The sequence below is a fragment of the Macaca thibetana genome, chromosome 2, assembly GCF_024542745.1.
Source record: "Macaca thibetana thibetana isolate TM-01 chromosome 2, ASM2454274v1, whole genome shotgun sequence".
Lineage (NCBI taxonomy): Eukaryota > Metazoa > Chordata > Mammalia > Primates > Cercopithecidae > Macaca > Macaca thibetana.
In genome coordinates this window covers 144,893,687-144,915,895 of record NC_065579.1, presented here as the reverse complement: position 1 = coordinate 144,915,895, position 22,209 = coordinate 144,893,687, and the positions used below count along the sequence as shown (strand labels likewise).

At 39.3% G+C, this 22,209-nt stretch overlaps 1 protein-coding gene across 6 annotated transcripts in view; it reads right to left on the bottom strand.

Moving 5' to 3' along the window:
- TMCC1 (transmembrane and coiled-coil domain family 1) overlaps positions 1–22,209 on the bottom strand; it is a 255,494-nt gene that overhangs the window by 180,135 nt on the left and 53,150 nt on the right. For 3 of the 6 annotated variants that reach the window (XM_050781652.1, XM_050781651.1, XM_050781653.1), the window contains exons 3-4: positions 7,806–7,862; positions 2,840–3,541 (exon numbers count right to left, since the gene is read on the bottom strand). In XM_050781652.1, coding sequence (XP_050637609.1) covers positions 2,840–3,415 — 576 coding nt within the window. In that variant the 5' untranslated portion in view covers positions 3,416–3,541; positions 7,806–7,862. Of the gene's footprint in view, positions 1–2,839; positions 3,546–7,805; positions 7,863–22,209 lie in introns of all 6 variants that reach the window. The other 3 variants (XM_050781655.1, XM_050781654.1, XM_050781650.1) reach the window with 2 other exon arrangements.

Here is a 22,209-nt window from a genome sequence, read left to right as displayed (position 1 = left end):
CGGGAGGTGGAAGTGGAAGTGAGCAGAGATCATACCACTGCACTCCAGCCTGGGCAACAAGAGTGAAACTCCATCTCAAACAAAACAAAACAAAAACAACATTTTATATATTTAAAATTTTGTTTAGGAACATATTCTCAAAGTCGATGTATATACGAAGTGAGAGACACATATTAACGCATAACGTATATTAATTGTGACCCTGAAGTACAAAAGTTCAAAAATAAAATCTAGCCTGCTCACATTGACCAACAGGATCATAGGCTATGATAATATAACATCAAAATAGGTCGATTTTTTAACAAACACCTACTTAGCTCAACATTGTGCTAACTTGCCAAAGTTGCCTTTCTTGAGAAAAAATGCTGTACCGAGATCCCTGGAAAAAAAAACAAAACAAAAACAGTCTGCTCTAGTAATTACCTTACACAAAACACAATCTTGGCCTATCCCTCTATCTATCTATCTATGACTCTTTGGAAGCAAGACCTTATATCAGTGTTCTGGATAAACCAAAGAGTAGTGGACTTTGGATACTAAAAATCTCCTCCTCTACTCCTAAGATTCAAAGTTATTGATAAAGTACCCAAATCTCTGATGAACAAAAGGGGAAAGCAGAAATTAGGTCACACACTATATGCCTTTAGGAGTCTGATTACCCTAAAGCTTGTGACCATCTTGTTGTATAAAGGAAAAAGAGGTTAAAGAGCGAACTCTGCTCTCCATTATGTGGAGCCTTCATCATAAAGGGCTCTGAACAGAAAGAAAGTAACTCAGACTTAAAAAAACAAACAAACAATTTGGCTGGGCGCGGTGGCTCATGCCTGTAATCCCAGCACTTTGGGAGGCTGAGGAAGGTGGATCACTTGAACCTGGGAGGTGGAGGTTGCAGTGAGCAGAGATCATGCCACTGCCCTCCAGCCTGGGTGACAGAGCACGACTCTGTGTCAAAAAAAAAAAAAAAAAAAAAAACCCAACCAACCAAACAAACAAAAACAAACTTTAAGAAGCATCCCTATGATATTACACTTTGCATAAAAAATTTACCAAGGTTGGGAACACTTAGCTTATCTGTACCTTCACTTTTACTCTTACAAGAACTGTATTTGATGCCCACATGAGATCATTAAGGATAATAAAAATATCTTTGAGGCCAATGAATACATATTTATATTAAAGGAAACTCAGTATTGGGGGAAAGGACGTAGCCATAAACATTCTGGCCTTCAGAAGTAGGGTCAACAAACCTGTAAGTTACTTGCTTTGACAATCAAGTTTTGCTATGTAAAGCATCTTTAAGGGAGAACAATTAGAAAGCCAAAATACATCTTCATCTCTAACTTATGCCCACTTTTCCAGTTCTATATTATTAAAGGAACTGGAAATACATTAATGTCTTCTATAATTATTATTATATAAGACATTCTCTTGATAGTAGGTGTCAGCCACCCAACTGAAACTAAATGGTTTCCTTTAAAAAATACAATTTTTCAACTGTTTAGTGGAAATGGACAGTATCTTCTGATTCTCCCAAGCAAACTTCAGATTTTAAAATTTTTTATTCTAACATTGTTATCAAATCCTACCTGTTCTTCTATTGTCCATTCCACTTCCACAATTATCAATTCAGCTCAATATTTATAAGAGCACTATCACTATTTAATAGTCACTGTGCTCAAGTTAGCCCATATCCTAATGACTTCCTGTACTAATTAAATTTTCACCCTGGGTTAATCAATGTCCTGTCAGGCATCCATCCCCTCACTTCCACCTACCAATCCTCGCCGAGGGCACCACCTGGTGGTAAACAACAGGAATTATCCTTTTCCCCGCTTCATTTCTTCCCCACTGGGAGAAGAGTACACCTGCCTTACCAGTGTTGCTTATAATAAGTTCAACTAATTCAAACTTAGAAATCTTTTTATTTGAACACATACATCTCCCTCAAACTTCTTCCACTTTTCTCTATCTTCCAGGTACAGCCACGCATTACAAAAATTTCCCTTTCCTTCTGCCCTTACTATAAGTGATCCAAAAAGCTCCCCTCATTGCAGCCTAATATACACTGCTTTTCCTAAATCTGGCTACTCCAGATTTCCTAAATCAGGAACTCCTCAGTTTGTCCAGGCTCCATAACACTGAAGTTCACTCGTTGTCACTACCTGCATGGCTACGTTTACCTGAGTTTTCAAACCCTAGCAGGACTATTTATTCTATGTGCCTCAACTAACCATAACTGAGAGTTATACGGAAAAAGTTTCTCCTAGATTTAATATGCCTGGTTTTGGGTAAACCCAAAACAATCTCTTTATTAATAGTACACTATAATAATGTATATGCTCTACTGTGGCATACAAAATGTATAATGAATGCTGTTGATGTACTACAAAGTATATGAAAATTATAACCAACTTAGTGTACTTCCATGGTAAGCATAGACAAACTCAGATTCTAGAACTTTATTCACTACATTCATTAATGTAAGAAAGCCATTTCCATGTGCAAAATCAAAACAATAAGAAACAAAGCATCTTTATTCCTCCACCATAAAACTGACCCTCTTAAATAAATATACAGCAAGAATACATGAAATATACTTAAGGTTTTAATGAAAGGATAAAATACAGCAATATGTTAGGAAGGAAATAGGAATATAATTCTAAGCATTCATTCATTAGCTATAATTATTGTTTGCCCATTTGAAATGGGAAAAAAATGCTTTTACCACAACTTTAAGGTATTTGCTGAGATATCTTTTTAGTTACCAAAGGAAAGTCTGGAGAGTCCTAGGTACGAAAAAACAATAAGTTAACAGAAAAACAAAATCTAACAAACTTACCCGCTCCGCAGTTCCCTCCTCTCCCGGTAGACATGCAGCAGCAGCAGCAGCAGCAGCACAAGCTATTTCCATCATAGCAGAGCTGGTAGGGGCATCAGTTGTGGATGAAGACCTGGGTCGGCCTGACTGCATAACAGTTGTCATCTCCTGACCAGACTTCCTGTTGATTTGGGGACTTCCCTTTGGGGCCTCTGGCTTGCCCCGCCTACTATGCAAGCTTGTCCCTCTCTTCATCTTGGGTGGCACTCGAATCTGCTGCAGGACACGATTCAGAGCTGTGGGGTGGGTGGGGACACCATCAATCTCAGCACATGCGTTCTGGTTTTCCAGATCCATTTCAGGTTCTGGATCTGCCTGAATTTGCTGCACATCATGTGGAGACACTGATGACCTCCTGCGCTGGTGCTGGAAGAGATGCTTCAAGCCTTGGCCAATCACGTTAATGTTCTCCAAAGCATTGTGGGTCATTTTAGACAATTTCTGTTCTGATTCTGTCTGCTTTCTGGCCTCTGCATCTTGGGATTTGCCTCCAGGATCAGGGTCCTCAAATAACTGTTCACTGCCCGAAGGCTCCATCAGTAGACTTAATATGCTTATTTGCAAACTCAAAAAAATTTTTTAAACACACCAAGAGTGTCAAATTAGGTAGGCATTTGCTTCAACAGTGACTACGCATGCAGCTGTGAGACGAAGGCTTCATGCCTATCTAATATTAAAAAAAAAAAAAAAAAAAAAAAAAAACTTATATTATAAATCCATGCAGAAACTCCAGTGTTAAACAAAGAAAAGCATGCTACTGGCCAAACAAATAGGCACTATCATTAAGCAATCTTTAATCAGAAGATTAAAAGACAGTTTTCTAGATAGTGGGTAATGATTATTTTTTAGAATGAGAGAAAAAGTCCAGAACAAGTACATAGGAAATTAAAATAGCAATGTTCAAAAACAAAAATCCCTACAAGATTCAATATATACAGAATTAGATATTAGAGGAGCCATATCTTGGAATGGACACTATAATGGTAGTTGACATAACAGCCATTGCTTGGGAAATCAAGAGAACAGACCATCAAACAGGTTTACTCTAGCTGAGGCAATTTAATCCCTCTCATTCATAACCAGTTAATTATTCACAGGCTGAAACTCAGTATAGTCAAAGAACAACAGTGAGAAGTGGATATCCCAACCTAACTATATGTGGATTTTAATGGAAAACAAAGAGTCTGTGTTACCATTCATATTCATCAAGTTCACTGGTAACTAGAGATGACAGGTTTGCTCTTTTGAGAAGAGAATGGAAATTAAAATCCTGTAAGTTGAATTCTCTGCTGAAGCACAAATGACCTTTCTGGCACCATATGAGTGAATGGTTCAGACAGAATCAGAATCAGAGACTAGAGCTTTGCTCAGTATCAGCTATCAAGAAAGGAGATTCAAAGAAATCCCTTTCTCTATAGTGTCATCCCTGACAGAAGCTTCCCATATATCCATACAAACTCAAAAGCAAAGTAACTGGGTATGAGAGAAAAGTAGAGAAAAAGAAAGGTCAAACAGCAACCATATACCAGTATTAAATGCAAGAAATTAAAAGGAAGCTGAAACTAAGATGTAAAATCAACGCAACTGCCATGGTTACTAAAATCACATGCAAAATAAAAAAGGAGGGGGGATGGGAGATGATGAGATTTTTCCTAATAGAAAGTGTTTATTTTTGTTCTGCATTTGTGCAAATATATAAAACAAATTATATACATGCACACAAGCTGCTAGAGAATGCAAAATATGATGTAGGAGGTTATTTCCATATTTTTCTTCAACTTTTTGTTTAAAGGACTTTAAAACTCCCTACACTACCAACTACTTTCAACAATTTAAGCCACTACCAATGAAGCACCATGGTGCTCCTGTTCTGGGAATATGTGGACCTGCTGCCACCAAGTGGCAATCTAGGGAGCCATAAATTAGCTGGATAAAAAGAGTTCCCTGTGAACTCAAGGCTACTAGAGTTTAGCGGAACAGGAATGCAAACTCACTAAAGTTTTCTTCCTGATGACTACTCTCAGAAGACTTTCTTCAAGTATTATATGGGCACTGTCACTGTGGCTCCACTGTCCATATTCTTTCATGCCCATGATTCCATCGCCTAACCTCTTCATAACTGAGGAGCATAAACAGGGAGACATGGATAAAGATATTTGTCTCTCTCTAGTACCTTCCTACTTTCTAAATGCCACAAAATTGTTTGTTCCTAAATTAGGCAAATGAGTAACAACCATGAGAATGGAAGTTTCATTGCCTTTCACCCAAATTCTTTGTGGCTCTACTGAAATCTAGCCATCCCACTGTGGCCTGTTACCCTTTTCCTGATTGTGCATTGCTTTTGTTCATCTCTATCCCTTTGGGAGAGTCAAGAAAGAAACCCTTGCCCTTATTAGATCAAAGACTGTCTTAGCCTCTGGTGCAGTTTTCTGGGGCTCCTTGTGGGCAAAAATTTTGCCAATAGTGTATATATTTAATTATCCCCTTCTAAACAAATATGAAATAAACATATAATACGATGTTACTCTGATTTTTTAAAATAATAGTAATTATTTCATCATTCCTCATGAGTTTGGCTGGCTAATAGTTACTGAATTTTATTTCTAATCTGCAAAGAATAGAGTTCCTCAGAGGAAAAGGGCTAATGTAACCAAAATAATCCCCTATCAGTGTATATCAACTCGTCTCTTCTTGCACTGGGCTATTTAGATCCTGAGAAGATGGGAGGGTGTGAAAGCAGCAGAACAGTACTGAAAAAGTAGTTTACTTTTTCCTCTATTTGCACATTAGCTAATATAACTGACCTTTGTTGTTGTTGTTTGAAGTAAAATGTATAAAATATGTTTATCCCATGAGATTAAAAGACAGCAAGAATAAAGGAATGATGTCAAGGTTGAGGATCATTCTACTTGTCTCATATGCACAGGTACTAGGAATTTATTACTCAGCAAATCTACTTATTTGGGCACTATTATAAACTAATCAACTGGCCAACTGGTTGCTGCTTTAAAAAATAGAGAATGTGGTACATTTTGAATGTCAGTAAATTCATTTGAGATTTTACAAGCATTTATAAAACAATTTTTTTTTGTTTTTGTTTTTTTGAGACAGAGTCTTGCTCTGTCACCCAGACTGGAGTGCAGTGGCACAATCTCGGCTCACTACAGCCTCTGCCTCCTGGGTTCAGGCAATTCTCCTGCCTCAGCCTCCAGAGTAGCTGGGATTGCAGGTGCGTGCCACCATACATGGCTAATTTTTGTATTTTTAGAGAGATAGGGTTTCACCATGTTGGCCAGGCTGGTCTCAAATTCCTGACCTCAAGTGATCCAACCACCTTAGCCTCCCAAAGGGCTGAGATTGCAGGTATGAGCCACTGCACCCGGCCAAATCATTTATTTTCAAATAATTCAAAATGATGATTGATTACGAGGAAATGTTAGCATTTCCTGGGAAAAGCTGAGAGTAAGGTGTTAATTTCCATGCCAAGACTATCTTCACAGCTACAAAGAATAAGCAACAAAATAGTAATAAATTCTGGGATTTTTCAAAGGCAAAACTTACCTTAATCATACCAGCACATAGCCTCACTTAGCAAGCAGCCCTAAAGAAACCTAAATTGAGCTTTAAACATCAAGTTTTAAGGCAAGAATTTTGAAAAACAATCTACTGTACTGATTATAAAATGTAATATGGTACTTACACTTGTAGCTATCATCTGCGTAATAGCAGCACTAAGAAACTAGTTAAGGTTTTGAAGGCTGCTAAAATTTTCTGTAGGCCAATAGAAAATCTTTAAGGCTACCAAGGTCAAATGCTGTGGCAAAAATACCAATAGTGATGTTGCAATAATTAACTCTATAAAACTGCTGACAGAATGCAAGCACAAAAGAAATTCAATAATCTCAAAGTTGTATAGGGACACCCTTCTTTTCTTCTGTATGTCTTACAGAGGCTCAAATGAATATGAATAGTAACTGTTGAACAGTTTATAAAATTTCCCAATTAACTATTTATTTATTTATTTATTTAGAGACAGGGTCTCCCCCTGCCACCCAGGCTGGAGTGCAGTGGCACAATCTCAGCTCACTGCAACCTCTGCCTCCTGGGTTCAAGCAATTCTCCTGCCTCTGCCTCTCAAGTAGCTGGGATTACAGGCACCCACCACCACACCCGGCTAATTTTTGTATTTTTAGTAAAAACACGGTGTTTCGCCATGTTGACCAGGCTGGTCTCGAACTCCTGACCTCAAGTGATCCACCCTCCTCAGCCTCCCAAAGTGCTAGGATTATAAGCATGAGCCACCGCGCCCTGCCCAATTAACTAATTTTTAGATTTCCGGTTTAACACAAACAAGTTTAACTGCATAAGCCTATCAAATGCTTTTTGGTAAGAAGGAAATGCTGGCTTCTCTTTTATTCACTCAGCTTCTCTGAAAAGTAAAGTTATTATAAGTAAACCAGAGGGAGAAAGAGAAAAAGGAGCAAAAGGACACAGGACAAAGGGGAGAGGTTGAAGGAGTGAAAGAGGAGAGGTCGAAGGAGCAAAAGGTGAGAAAGGGGGACAAAAAACACAGCCACCTACCAGCCAGGCATTTCAAATAATTTTGTTAAGTTCTCAGAATTTTCAACAATTAACTTTTCTAGCACAATTTTACTGAAGACCTAATACGCCATTCGCTCACGCTCAGAAAACAAGTGGTTCTAAATTAGTATCAGAAATAAGTGAAAAAATTACGTTTTTAAAATCCATCAACCATTTAGGAGTGTGCTCCACAAAATCATAGCAAATTATATGCAAATTGCCTTGTCTTTTTTTCCCTTAAGTTTTTCTTTCTAATTTTTTAGTTTTTTGATAAATATGGTGACCAAAGCTTTTTGGTCTGGACATGAACCAAGTTAAATTTCACTGACTACAAAGAGTTGGATACTTGCCTTCATCACTCCTCCTCAAGCACTTCTAAGGTGTACAATCCTTTTAGGAAAAGCTGAAAAGCAAACATTAAGAATTACAAGGTCAGAAACTTAGATGGGGAAACTTACCTTTTATAGATACGCAGTAAACAACTGAAAGTATATCCAACAAAATGTTAATAGCTGGTAGCAAAATGCAATAGCTCATCTCTCACTGGTAGAAGTAGGGTTTGTTTTTTTCTAGTACTTTCCAGTATTTTCTCATTTTTTGAAAGTATAATCAAGAATAATTATATAATCAAGAAAGAAAGTATTCTGGAAAAAATATTAACTTAGCACTTAAAGTGGCAAATATTTTAAGAAGCAATAAATATTTTAACACTATCATACTGAATAAGGAATGGATATTCCATTAATTCTAATCTTAAAGTAACATGAAATATAAAACAGGTACATGAAAACACCACAATTTTATAAGTAAATTTTTTTTCAAGTAGTTTCCTATTCTGCATCTGCCATTCTCTATTCAAAGGCAATTCTAAAAATCCTATCTTAGGCCAGGCATAATGGTTCACGCCTGTAATCCCAGCACTTCGAGGCAGGAAGATCATCTGAGCCCAGGAATTCGAGATCAGCCTGGGTAACAGTGGCACCCCACCTCTAAAACAATTTTTAAAGATTAGCCAGGTGTGATAGTGCACACCTGTCCCAGCTACTTGGGAGATTGAGGCAAAAGGACGTCTTGAACCCAGGAACTGGAGGTTACAGTGAGCTATGGTTGCACCATTGCCCTCTAGCCTGGGAGGAAAAGCAAGACCCTGTCTCAATTTTAAAACAACAACAACAACAAAAAAACACATCTTGGCAATGCAGAGTGACTTACACCTGTAATCCCAGCACTTTGAGAGGCCAAGGCAAGAAGGCTCATTTGAGGCCAAGAGTTCAAAGACCAGCTTGGGCAACACAGCAAGACCCCATGTCTCTACCAAAAAAAAAAGGTTTTTATTATTTCTATTTATTTTTACTTTTTAGCTAACCTTCAGTATTCATTAAATTTTTTAAATTACGAACCAGAGCCACCATGTAAAACAAAGAATTGGAAGCACTAAATTAAATTTTTCCTGGAAAACTTGCTTCTGACAGGTATTACCAGAGAAGCAACTTAATTAGACAAGTATTTTTGAGACATCTGCCATGTACCTAGCATTACACAGACCAAATAAAGCATATGACCTTGCCCTCAGGAATTCACAATCTAGGACAGAAAATAAAACATCCATACAGGAAATATACAGAAAACAGCACAAAACTACACAAGTGGTGAAGTGTGTAAGAAAGACTGCAATTACCATTAGAAGTCAGGAAGATCAGTTAGAATTGGATTTGTTTGGGAAAGTTTGATGAAAAAAGCAGCAGCTTTTACTGAGCTCTGAAGGATGAGAAGATGGATGAATAAGCAGAAAGATGTGGGCCAACACCTTCAGCCAGCAGACAGTAAACACAGTATGTTTGGGCATACTGTAAAGAGGTCAGATAGACCATACTGGTGGATACAAATTTCTGAATAGGGGAAATAAGATTAAATGGGTAAGCCTGGGAAGTTAAAGAGGGCTTCAAATGTTAGGTAATTATTGAGTATTTATATTAAATTGCATTAAACTGCACTCAGGTGAATATCATCTCTAATCCTCACAACAACCCACAAGATAAGGGGGTTGTTGAAACCAACCAATTTACAGTTGAAAAACCTAAGGCCAAAACAGGTCTACTGACTAAAATTTTGACTTGATTTAACAGAAAACAAAGAGCCACTATAGAATTTCCAGGATATAAGATATGTTTTAGGCCTAACAATCATGTAAGATGCATGAGAGGAGGAAAAGATGATAATCAGAGAAATTAGGTAAGGAACTTTAATAATTTAGAAAAAGATGACAAGGAAGAGCTGAGCCCATTGGTATGGCTGGGAAGGGGTCATAAAAAAGTAAATGGAAAGGAATGAGCACACAAAGTACTGAAGAGTCAACAGGAATTCCTCATACCACTGTAAGAGATGCTAAAAAAGCATCTGATAAAACGAGTATTTACAGTTCTCAGCTGGAAATGTATTACTTAAAAGTACAATTCATCCTCCTGCATCTTATTTCAACAACAATAAAATGTCATCCATACTTCATTTAGCTCCAAAGAAATTTGTTGCCTTTTAGCAAACCCTATGGGCTCCCTCTAGACTGTGTGAGAGCTATTTCCTTGCAACCAGCCTTGGTAAGATGTCCCTTATTCCTTTAGACCTGCTTAAATATTTCTCTACTCTCTCACCACCCTGGCCGAAGATGTTACAACTATGAAATTTCAGTTTTCCTTTCTTTTGCACCTCATTTATGCCACAATAAAATGGAAATGTTTTAACTACCCAAGAAAGCTTCTCTCTCTCTCTCCTTTGATCCTCTTGAAATCCTTTTTCCTAAGGTCCTTAGTGAAGATCTTATTATGACCACTGTTTCCTATTCATGGCTGTGTTTTCATGCTGTCAATAAGTTTTTCTTTTTCAAACATAATTTTTAAAAATCAGTCACGGTTTCTCTCATTCATATATATATATATATATATATATATATATATTTTAATGACAGAGGCTTTTTCCATCTGTTAGCATATTCTTAGTTTTTCCTAAATAATTATCTAGCTGAACCAGCCCCACCCAGCAACCCATCACCAAGGAGACAGATACTCTGTTTTAGAATCCAGAAAGAGATATCAAACAACATTGAATTATTAAAGCAATAATAACGTGTGATGAGGTTTCAATTGTATAAAGAATAAAAATACAAAATCAGAGCACATACTTGGAGTCACAGGGTTCCAAGGTTCCTGTACTGTCCAAGAGTGTAAAAACAGCAAGCAAACTGCAGTATGTTTTTTAAGTCTATTTATTTAAAAAAATCTAAAGTGCAGAACCATGTATATATCATGCTACTACTTTTAAAGGAGTGAGTACATACTGTATATGCACAGACTATTTCATTCTGGAATGGTGGACAGGTAACTGGTAACTAATGTTACTCCGGAGGGAGAACAAACACACTAAATAGAAGGCAGAAATAATTAAAATACTCAAATCCAAAAAAGAAGAGAAAACAATATTATAGAACAAATAAAACATATAAGAAGCAAAATGTAAGATGTCAAATGTAAATTCAAATAACTCAGTAATTACATTAAATGCAACTGGACCAGAAGACAAAAATTAATATTTTTTTAAATTAATCAAGAATTACACTTAAAATTACAGAAAATAGTTGAAAGTATGGGAAAAAGTCATACTAACAAACTGAAATGCAGCTGCTCTAGCTGTATTAATTGTATTCAAAGTAGACTAAATGCCCAAAAGCATTAATACCTACAAAGGTATAATTTATCAGGAAGATGCAAAATTTTAAATTTGTATGCATGTAAATAACATAGCCTCCAAATATATAAAGCAAAACTTAGCAGAATTATAAAAAGAAATGGGAGAAAAAATCCATAATCATAATAAATTTTGTATTCTTCTCAGTAGGTGATAGAACAAATGACTCAAATAAAGGGAGAAGGTAGAAATATAGATTTGAATAGCATGAACAAACTGGATCTAAATAGATATTAATATGACACAGCACTCAATAATTACAAAATAGATACTCTTTCAAGCAGAAAGAAATCATTTACAAAAATTGACCATACGTTGAGCCCTAAGGCAAGTCTCACAAATTTAAAAAAACTTAAATGATACACAGTATATTCTCTGACCACAATGTGTACTCCTAGGGTTCAAAAAGAGCTGGGAGGAAATAACTTTTTCCTCCTTTTCTTTTTTGTTTACCTCTATCCCAGCCTCTAGGCAAAACAACAGTGATGGAGCAACAGCTAAGGCTAGACAGGCACCTAAAAGCCTCGTCTCTGACCAAAGGAAACAGTCCCAAGAGCATGGAAGAATCCCAGTGCAGATAGGAAGATTAAACCAAACATTCTGACGAACTCTGAAGACTGAATGTAGGTTAGAATCAGAGTGTGAAGTCCTCGAGGGCTGCAATCATAGGATAGTTCCCATCCTCTTGTGGCTTTTCCTCCAGGAACCTCAAAAGGCTCTCTAATGCAGGGGGAAGCAGGGAGAAAGTAGAGAAAGCTCCTCCATCTCCACCCCCGTGGAACTAAGGAGGGAAGAGCAAGCAACAATGCTAAACCAGTCTATTTCCCTTATCTCCCTGTGGAACAAAAGGCTTAATCAGTAAAGAGCAATTTCTGGTGGAATCCCACTACAGCTGGAGGAAGGAAAGGAGGCTGACACCCAATTTTCACCCCTATCCATCTTCACTGTTTCTCTAAAACAGCAATAGCCCTAATGCAGCGGGAAAGAGCTGAAAAAAACCTCAGCTTGAGGATACTATTGAATACCCATAGCAGTTGGGAAAAAGAAGGGAATAGTCTTGTGAAGGCCACACCCCCTAGACCCAGGTTCTACTATCTGCATAAATATAAGGCTTAACCAGAACATCACAGAACGCCCCTCACCCTCCACTACCATACTGACAGGCTTTGAGTAAAAACAATGGAATACACCTGAGAGAGCTGCAAGACTCAGACTCTCACGGAGAAACGGCACAAAGGGAAAACCCAAAGCCAAGCAGGAAGACAAGAACAAGGTATTACTGGGAAAATTTGAAGCCTCTCGTTCCCATGGCAACAACAAATGTCAACTCCAGTAACCATAGCAAAAATAAACATCAAACACAGACCAATGCCTGAACAGATTAACACAAATCTCCACCCTAAAGGACTTGCAGGAAACTAGCAGTCTTCTACAAGCATATCAAGTATATACCTCAGTATCTCCTGTCATTTCCAGCACATTCAGCTTTAAACAAAAATTATGAAGCATGGCAAAGGCAGTAATAAAAACACAGCCCAAAGGGACAAAGCAATTATCAGAGCTGGACCCATGTATGACATAAATTCTGGAACCACAAGACAGTAAATTTAAAACATGATTAATATAGTAAAAACTCTAATGGAAGAGGTAGACAACATATGAGATCAGACAGGTAATTTCACAGAGAGAAATGAAAATTATAAAAAATCAAGTGGAAACCAAATTAGAAATAAAGATATAGTAATGACAAATGGCTTTGAGAGGCTTACCAGTAGACTTGAAACAGCTGAAAAAAGAATCAGTAAACTTGAAAATAGGCTAGTAGAAACTACCCAAACTGAAATATAGAGGAAAGAGATTTTCCTTCCTGGAGAACATACAACAGCTGTGGGAGAAGTCCAGAAGAGACAATAAAGAAGAAACATTTGAATGGCCAAGAATTTACCAAAATTAGTGATAAGACACTAAACTACAGAGTAAGAATAAGAAACTCTGAAAACAGGCTGGGCATGGTGCCTCATGCCTATAATCCCAGCACTTTGGAAGGCTGAGGCGGGAGGATGGCTTGAGTCCAGGAGACCAGCCCGGGCAGCACAGGGAGACCTCGTCCCTAAAAATAAACTAAAAAATCAGCCGGGAATCAAGGCACATGTCTGTGATCTCAGCTACTTGAGAAGCTGAGGTGGGAGGACTGCTTGGGCCCTGGAGGTCGCAGCTGCAGAGAGCCGTGAGCGTGCCACTGCATTCCTGCAGAGAGCCGTGAGCGTGCCACTGCATTCCAGCCTGGATGACAGGGCAAGACCCTGTCTCAAAAAAAAGAAAAGAAAAGAAAAGAAAAAGAAAAAAAAAAATGAAAATGCCAAACAATACCAAAAAAGGGGGCTGGGCACAGTGGCTCATGCCTGTAATCCAGCACTTTGGGAGGCCGAGGTGGGCAGATCACAAGGTCAGGAGTTCAAGACCAGCCTGTCCAACATGGTGAAACCCCATCTCTACTAAAAATACAAAAATTAGCCAGGCGTGGTGGTGCATGCCTGTAATCCCAGCTACTCAGGAGGCTGAGGCAGGAGAATCGCTTGAACCTGGGAGGCAGAGGTTGCAGTGAGCCGAGATCGCACCAATGTACTCTAGCCAGGACGACAGAGAGAGACTCCATCTCAAAAAAAAAAAAAAAAAAGGATATCTAGGCATATCATATTCAAAATGCTGAAAGCCAAAGGCTCTTGAAGGCAGTCAAAGAGGGGAAAATATGTTACATACAGAGGAATAAGGATAAAGATTACAATAAACGTACCATCAGAAACTTTGTAAGACAGTGGAGTGACAACTTTAAAGTGCTGAAAAGAAAGCTGCCCATCCAGTATTCTACATCCAGTGAAAGTATCCTTCATAAGTACAAAATAAAGGCTTTCCCCCGAGACAAGCAAAAATAGAGAATACACTGCCAGGAGACCCACCCTATAAGAAATATTAACAGAAGTCCTTCAAGCAGAAAAATATATAAAAGTAAGAAGCTTGAATCTACAAAATGAAGAATAAATGAAGGTAAAGTATATTTTTAATTTTTCATTGCTCTAAAAGATAACTGCTTAAAGCAATAACAATGTACTGGATAAGTACCACACAGGTAAAAGTAAAATGCTTAACAACAGCAGCACAAGGGAAAAGAGGGAAGAACTGGGAACACACTACAACCATACTTTAACTAAATGCAAAGTGGTAAAACACCTGAAAAACTCAGGTTATTTTAAAATGTATAATGTAAACCAAAAGGCAACCACTAAAAACCTTTTTAAAGAAATGTAAGTGATAAGTCAATAGAATAAGTAAAATGGAATTTTTTAAAAAAAATCACACCAAAGAAGGCAGTAGGAAAAAAACCACCCAGGCGCATGCCTATAGTCCCAGCTACTCAGGAGGCTGAGGCAGCAGAATTATTTCAGTTCAGAAGTTTAAGAGTAGCCTAGGCAACATGGCAAGACCTCTTCGCTACAAAAAATAGAAAAATTAGCGAGGCATGGTGGCACACACCTATAGTCCCAGCTACTCAAGAGGTAGGAGGATCGCTTGAGCCCAAGAGTTTGAGACCAGCCTGGGCAACACAGTGAGACCCCATATCTACAAATTTAAAAATTCACCAGGCATGGTGGTGTGCACCTGTAGTACCAGCTACTGGGGAGACTGAGGTGAGAGAATCACTTGAGCCTGGGAGGTCTAGGCTACACTGAACCATAACTATGCCACTGTACTCCAGCCTGGGTGACAGAGAGAGACCCTGTCTCAAAAAAGAAGCAAACAACAAATGCAACAAATAGAGAAGAGCTAGCAAGATGGTAGGTTTTCATCTAATTATACTAATAATCACTTAAAATGTAGTCTTACCAGTTAAAAAACGATTGTCAGACTGCAGGGGGGAAAAAAAAGCTAGACCAGGCCGGGCGTAATGGCTCACACCCATAATCCCAGCACTTTGGGAGGCTGAGGCAGAAGCATCACTTGAGCCCAGGAGCCCAAGACTACCCTGGGCAACATGGTGAAACCCTATGTCTACAAAAATACAAAACATAACTGGGCATGGTGGCATGTGCCTTTTCCAGCTACTTAGGACATTGAGGTGGGATCGAGTGAACCCAGGAGGTCAAGGCTGCAGTGAGCCATGATCATGCTACTGTACTCCAACCAGGATGACAGAGTGAGAACCTGTCGCAAAAAAAAAAAAAAAAAAAAAAGCAAGATCTAGCTATATTTGGTCCACAAGAAGCCTGCTAAGCAAAGATTTAAAAAGGAAAAACATAGAACAATGGAGGAAAAATACCATACAAACACTAATTAATCAAAAGAAAGCTAGTGTAGCCAAATGAATTGCAGGCAAAGTAGATTTCAGAACAAGAAAGACTGTCAAGGATAAAGAGGGGTGATCTGGTTTGGCTCTGTGTCCCCACCCAAATCTCATCTTGAACTGTAATCCACACATGTCAAGGGAGGGGCCTGGTGGGAGGTGATTGGATCATGGGGTTGGTTTCCCCATGCTGTTCTTGTGATAGAGTTCTCATGAAATCTGATTGTTTAAAAGTATGTGGCAGTTCCCCACCCCACTCCTGCTGCCACGTAAGACATGCCTTGCTTCTCCTTCACCTTCTGCCATGATTTTAAGTTTCCTAAGGCCTTCCCAGTCATGTGGGGCTAAGAGTCAAATTAAACCTCTTTTCTTTATAAATTACCCAGCCTCAGGTAGTTTTTTATAGCAGTGTGAAAATGGACTAACACAGAAAACTGGTACCAGGAATGGGGTACTACTATAGATACCTGAAAATGTGGAGTGACTTTGGAACTGGGTAACAGACAGAGGCTGGAAAAGTTTGGAGGGCTCAGAAGAAGGCAGGAAGATGTGGGAAAGTTTGGGACTTCCTAGAGACTTGTTAAAAGGTTTTTACCAAAGTGCTCATTGTGATATGGACAATGAATCCAAGCTGAAGTGGCCCAAGATGGAGATGAGAGAAATTTATTGTGAACTGGAGCAAAGGTCACTCTTGCTATGTCTTAGCAAAGAGACTGGTGGCATTTTGCCCCTGCCCTAGAGATCTGTGGAACTTTGAATTTGAAAGACATGATTTAGGGTATCTGGCAGAAGAAATTTCTAAGCAGCAAAGCATTCAAGATGTGACTTGGCTTTTTCTGAAAGTGTACTGTCGGCTGGGCACAATGGCTCATGCCTGTAATCCCAGCACTTTGGGAGGCCAAGGCAGGTGGATCACCTGATGTCAGAAGTTCAAAACCAATCTGGCCAACATGGTGAAACCCCGTTTCTACTAAAAATACAAAAATTAGCTGGGCACGGTGGCATACACCTGTAGTCCCAGCTCGGGAGGCTGAGGCAGGAGAATCCCTTGAACCAGGAGGCAGAGGTCGCAGTGAGCCAAGATCGCACCACTGCACTCCACTCTGGGCAACAAAGTGAAACTCCATCTCAAAAAAAGAATAATAATAATGAAAGCATACTGTCATATGCGTTCACAAAGAGATAGTCTGAAATTGGAACTTATGTTGAAAAGAGAAGCAGAGCATAAAAGTTTGGAAAATTTGCAGCCTTACCACCTAGTAGAAAAGAAAAACCCATTTTCTGGGGGAGAAATTCAAGCTGCTGGCTACAGAAATTTGCATAAGTAAAGAGGAGCCCAATGTTATTCTCTAAGACAATGTGGAAAATGTCTGCAGGGCATTTCTGAGATCTTCATAGCAGACCCTCCCATCATAGGTCCAGAGGCCAGGGAGGGAAAAATGGTTTCCTGGGTGGGGCCCAGGGCCCTGCTGCTCTGTGCAGCCTCAGGACATGGCCTCCTGTCTCCCAGCTGCTCCAGCTCCAGCCGTAGATAAAAGGGGCCAACATATAGCTCAGGCCATTGCTTCAGAGGGTGCAAGCCCCAAGCCCTGGCCACTTCCATGCGGTACTGGGTCTGCAGATACACAGAAGAATTGAGGTTTGGGAACCTCCACCTAGATTGCAGAGGATATATGGAAATGTCTGGTTGTCCAGGCAGAAGTCTGCTGCAGGGGCAGAGCCCTCATGGAGAACCTCTACTAGAACAGTGCACAGAGGAAATGTGGGATTGGACCCCCTACACAGAATCCCCACTGAGACACTGCCTAGTGGAGCTGTGAGAAGAGGGCCACCATCCTCCAGACCCCAAAATGGTAGATCCACCAACAGCTTACACCGTGCATTTGGAAAAGCCACAGGCACTCAACACTAGCCAGTGAAAGCAGCTGCAGGGGGTAGACCCTGCAGAGCCAGAGGGGCGGAGCTGCCCAAGGCCTTGGGAGCTCACCTCTTGCATCAGCAAGCCCTGGATGTGAGACATGGTGTCAAAGGAGATTATTTTGGAGTTTTAAGATTAAAGGTTGCCCTGCTGGGTTTCAGACTTGCATGGGGCTTTGCAGCCCCTTCACTTTGGCCAATTTCTCCCTTCTGCAAAGGGGGCATTTACCCAATGCCTGTAACCCCATTGTATCTTGTTAGTAACTAACTTTTTATTTTACAGGTTCATAAGTGAAAGGGACTTGCCTTGTTTCAGATAGACTTTGGACTTGGACTTTGAGGTTAATGCTGGAATGCATTAAGACTTTCGAGAACTGTTGAGAAGGCATGATTGTGTTTTGAAGTGTGAGACGGTCATGAAATTTGGAAGGGGCTAAGGGTGGAATGAAATGGTTTGGCTGCCTCTGTATCCCCACCCAAACCTCATCTCGAATTATAATCCCCACATATCAAGGGAGGAACCTGGTGTGAGGTAACTGAATTATGGTGGTGGCTTCCCCCATGCTGTTCTTGTGATAGTGAGTTCTCACAAGATCTGATGGTTTTACAGTGTGTGGCAGTTCTGCCCCCGCTCCTGCCACCATGTAAGACATGCCTTGCTTTCCCTTCTGCCATGATTGTAAATTTCCTGAGGCCTCCCCAGCCATTTGGCACTGTGAGTCAATTAAACCTCTTTTCTTTATAGATTACCCAGTCTCTGGTAGTTTTTTATAGCAGTGTGAAAACTAACTAATACAAGGAGCATTAGGATAATAGGGTTAATTCTCTAAGAAGACATAACAATTCTAAATTTGTATGTACCTTAAAACAAAGCTTCAAAATACATGAGGCAAAACTGATAGATATGACAGAAAATAAAGACAAATCTACAATTATAGTAGTAGACTTTTAACTGTTAACCCTCAGTAACTGATAAACCAAGTAAGCAGACTGGCCAGGCACAGTGGCTCACCACAGTAATCCCAGCACTTTAGGAGGTTGGGGTGGGCAGATCACTTCAGGCTAGGAGTTCAAGACCAGCCTGGCCTACATGGCAAAACCCTGTCTCTACCAAAACTACCAAAATTAGCTGGGTTTGGTGGCATGCACCTGTAGTCCCAGCTAATCAGGAGACTGAGGTGCGGGAATCACTGGAACTTGGGAGGTAGAGGTTGCAGTGAGCAGATATCGTGCCGCTGCATTCCAGCCTGGGTGATAGAGTGAGACTTTGTCTTAAAAAAAAAAACAAAACACACACACACACACACACACACACACAGACACACACACACAAGTAAGCAGGTAGACGTGACCTCAACAGTTCAGCACTATCACCTAATTTGACCTGGGTGACATTTGTAGGGCACTCCACTGAACAAAAGCTGAATATACATTCTTTTCAAGTACACATAGAACATTCACAAAGATATACCATATTCTGTGTCATGAAAGAAACCTTCAAAATAAATAAAAATAAAAATAATACAAAGTACATTCTCCCATAGTAGAATAAAACTAAAATCAATAACAAAATATATTAGGAAAGTTCCTCCAAATATGTGGATATTAAACAATACACTTCTGAATAACCCATGATTAAAAGATGAAATCAAAAGGAAATTTTAAAAATATTTGCAAGTATAGCAGGAAACAGAAAGGGAGTTTATCTACCTTAAAAAATACTTGCAAAGTAACAAAAATACAACACTATCAAAATTTATGAGATGCAGCTAAAACAGCACTTAGAGGAAAATGTATAGTCTTAATTACATCTTATATTATAAAAAAAGACCTAAAACCGATAACCTAGGCTTCTACTTTGGCACAGTAAAAAAAGAACAAATTAAAACTAAAACAGAAGGAAAAAAAATAATAAAAATTAGAGCAGAAATCAACAAAACTGACAAGAGAAACACAATGTAGAAAAACCAATGAAAGCAAAAGCTGGTTCTTTGAAAAGATTGATAAAATTGATGAACTTATAGCCAGGCTATCCAAGAAATAAACAAAGACATAAATTACCAATATTAGGAATGAAGGAGAAAGGACATCAAACTGATCCAATAGATGTTAAAAGAATAATAAGGCCGGGCGCGGTGGCTCAAGCCTGTAATCCCAGCACTTTGGGAGGCCGAGACAGGCAGATCACGAGGTCAGGAGATCGAGACCATCCTGGCTAACATGGTGAAACCCCGTCTCTACTAAAAAATACAAAAAACTAGCCGGGCGAGGTGGCGGGTGCCTGTAGTCCCAGCTACTCGGGAGGCTGAGGCAGGAGAATGGCGTAAACCCGGGAGGCGGAGCTTGCAGTGAGCTGAGATCCGGCCACTGCACTCCAGCCCGGGTGACAGAGCCAGACTCCGTCTCAAAAAAAAAAAAAGAATAATAAAAGATATTACAAACACCTCTATGACCCTAAATTTGATAGCTTAGATAAAATAAACCGATTCCTTGAAATATGACATGAACTACAAAAAATATAGAAGGAAAAACAGATATCTAAATAACTCTATTGAAGAAAGTGAATTTGTAGTTCAAAACTTCCCAAAAAGGAAAACTCCAGACCCAGATGGTTTTAATGGTTAATTCTACCAACCATTTAAATAAGAAATAATAACAATTCTACTCTCTCTTGCAAAAAAGAGAAAGGAACATTTCCCAACTCATTTTATGAGACTAACATTACTCTAATACCAAAACAAAACAGACACCACAAAAAAAAAAACACAAAACCTCTGCATGCAGACCAGTATCTCTAATGAACATATATGCAAAAACCTTTAACAAAATATTAGCAAATCAAATACAGCATTATATAAAAAGATAATGCATCCCTGGGTAAAGCATCCCTGGATAAATCCCTGGGTTTATCCCAGGGATGCAGGGCTGGTTCACATTCAAAAATCAATGCAGTTCACCATATTAACCAACCATATTAACAATTAAATAAGAAAACCATGTGATCATAACAATAAATGCAGAAAATGCATTAGACTATTCCAATATCTATTTACGATAAATACTCCCAACAAACTAAGAAAGACAGGAACTCCCTTAGCTTAATAAGGATATCTACCAACAATCTACAAAATCTAGCAATGTATAAAAAGCTAAAAAATCTAGAAATAATAATATTATAGGTGGAAAAACACTGCCATGATTTCAGGAGTGAATGGAGATACAGAAAGAAACGTACAAAGTGTGGACTAGTATTCCATCTGGCATCCACACAGACGGGGGTCTTTTGGGTAAAACTGAGAAAAATAATTAAATGTTTGAAACCTACAAATCCTAGGTATATGATACATATGCAGGAATAAATTCTAACAATGCCCAACATTAGGTGTTTTTTTTTTCTTACCTTTGTTTTCAGGAATGTACAAATTAAATTCAGAGTTTGCACTAGTAGTTTTCGCCTTGTCTTCCCTGCCTCTCCCATCTTCCCTCACCATTCCTGAAGGGTAACCGCAAGAAAGGTGCTAGGTCATTCTGCCTTGATTCTAACACTATTTGTAGTCTGCATCTTTTGATCTGAAATCCAAAATCTGGTCTAGGCAGGCAGCTGATGGAGAACTGAATCCTTTATTTTAGTTTTCTAACTTAACTGCTGAACTAGTGAGAATTAAAGCTCTTCATTCTCAAAATACTTCCTTTTTTGATGTTACCTGTGACCCAAAAATTAGACCCCTTTGTTATTCCAAAGAAATATCCTGTTCCTTTTTGAAAATGAAATTTAAAAGGTGAAAGAGGGAAAGGATGTCTACAAGGCTCAACATATCTAGAGGACAATCTGTCTGAAGAGCAAAGCTAGATTATGAATCCTAGCCTATTAAGAATGTTCAGGCCGAGCGTGGTGGCTCATGCCTGTAATCCCAGCACTTTGGGAGGCCGAGGTGGGTGGATCATGAGGTCAGGAGATGGAGACCATCTTGGCTAACACGGTGAAACCCCATCTCTACTAAAAATACAAAAAATTAGCCGGGCGTGGTGGCGGGCGCCTGTAGTCCCAGCTACTCAGGAGGCTGAGGCAGGAGAATGGTGTGAACCCGGGAGGTGGAGCTTGCAGTGAGCCGAGATCGCGCCAGTGCACTCCAGCCTGGGCGACAGAGCAAGACTTGGTCTCCAAAAAAAAAAAAAAGAAAGAAAAAGAATGTTCAGCCAGGGCAACATGGTGAAACCCTGTCTCTACAAAAAATACAAAAATTAGGTGGGTATGATGGTGTATCCCTGTAGTCCCAGCTACTCAGGAGGCTGAGGAGGATTGCTAGAGTCCAGGCTGTGGAGGTTGCAGTGAGCTGAGATCACACCACTGCACTCCAGCCTGGGCAATAGAGCAAGACCCTGTCACACACTCTCTCTCTCTCTTCACACACACACACACACACACACACACACACACACACACACACACACACACACACACACACACACACACAGTGCTAGAACTACTTCCATATGGGCCAGGCCTGAAGTATCATAATTAATATAGATGAGGATTTTAAATATGAACCAATAGCAAGCCACTTGAGCAATCAACAGAAAAAAAAAGGAAGAAAGGGGTGAGATATTCTGAGGAAAAAGTACAAATAATCTATAAATATCTCCATGTCTACAGACATTCCCAACTACCCTAAATATTACTTTTTTACTCCCATGAGTAATTACTTATCTCAAAATGAAGGTGAGGAAAGGTATCCAGCTTTCCTCGGAAGTCTAT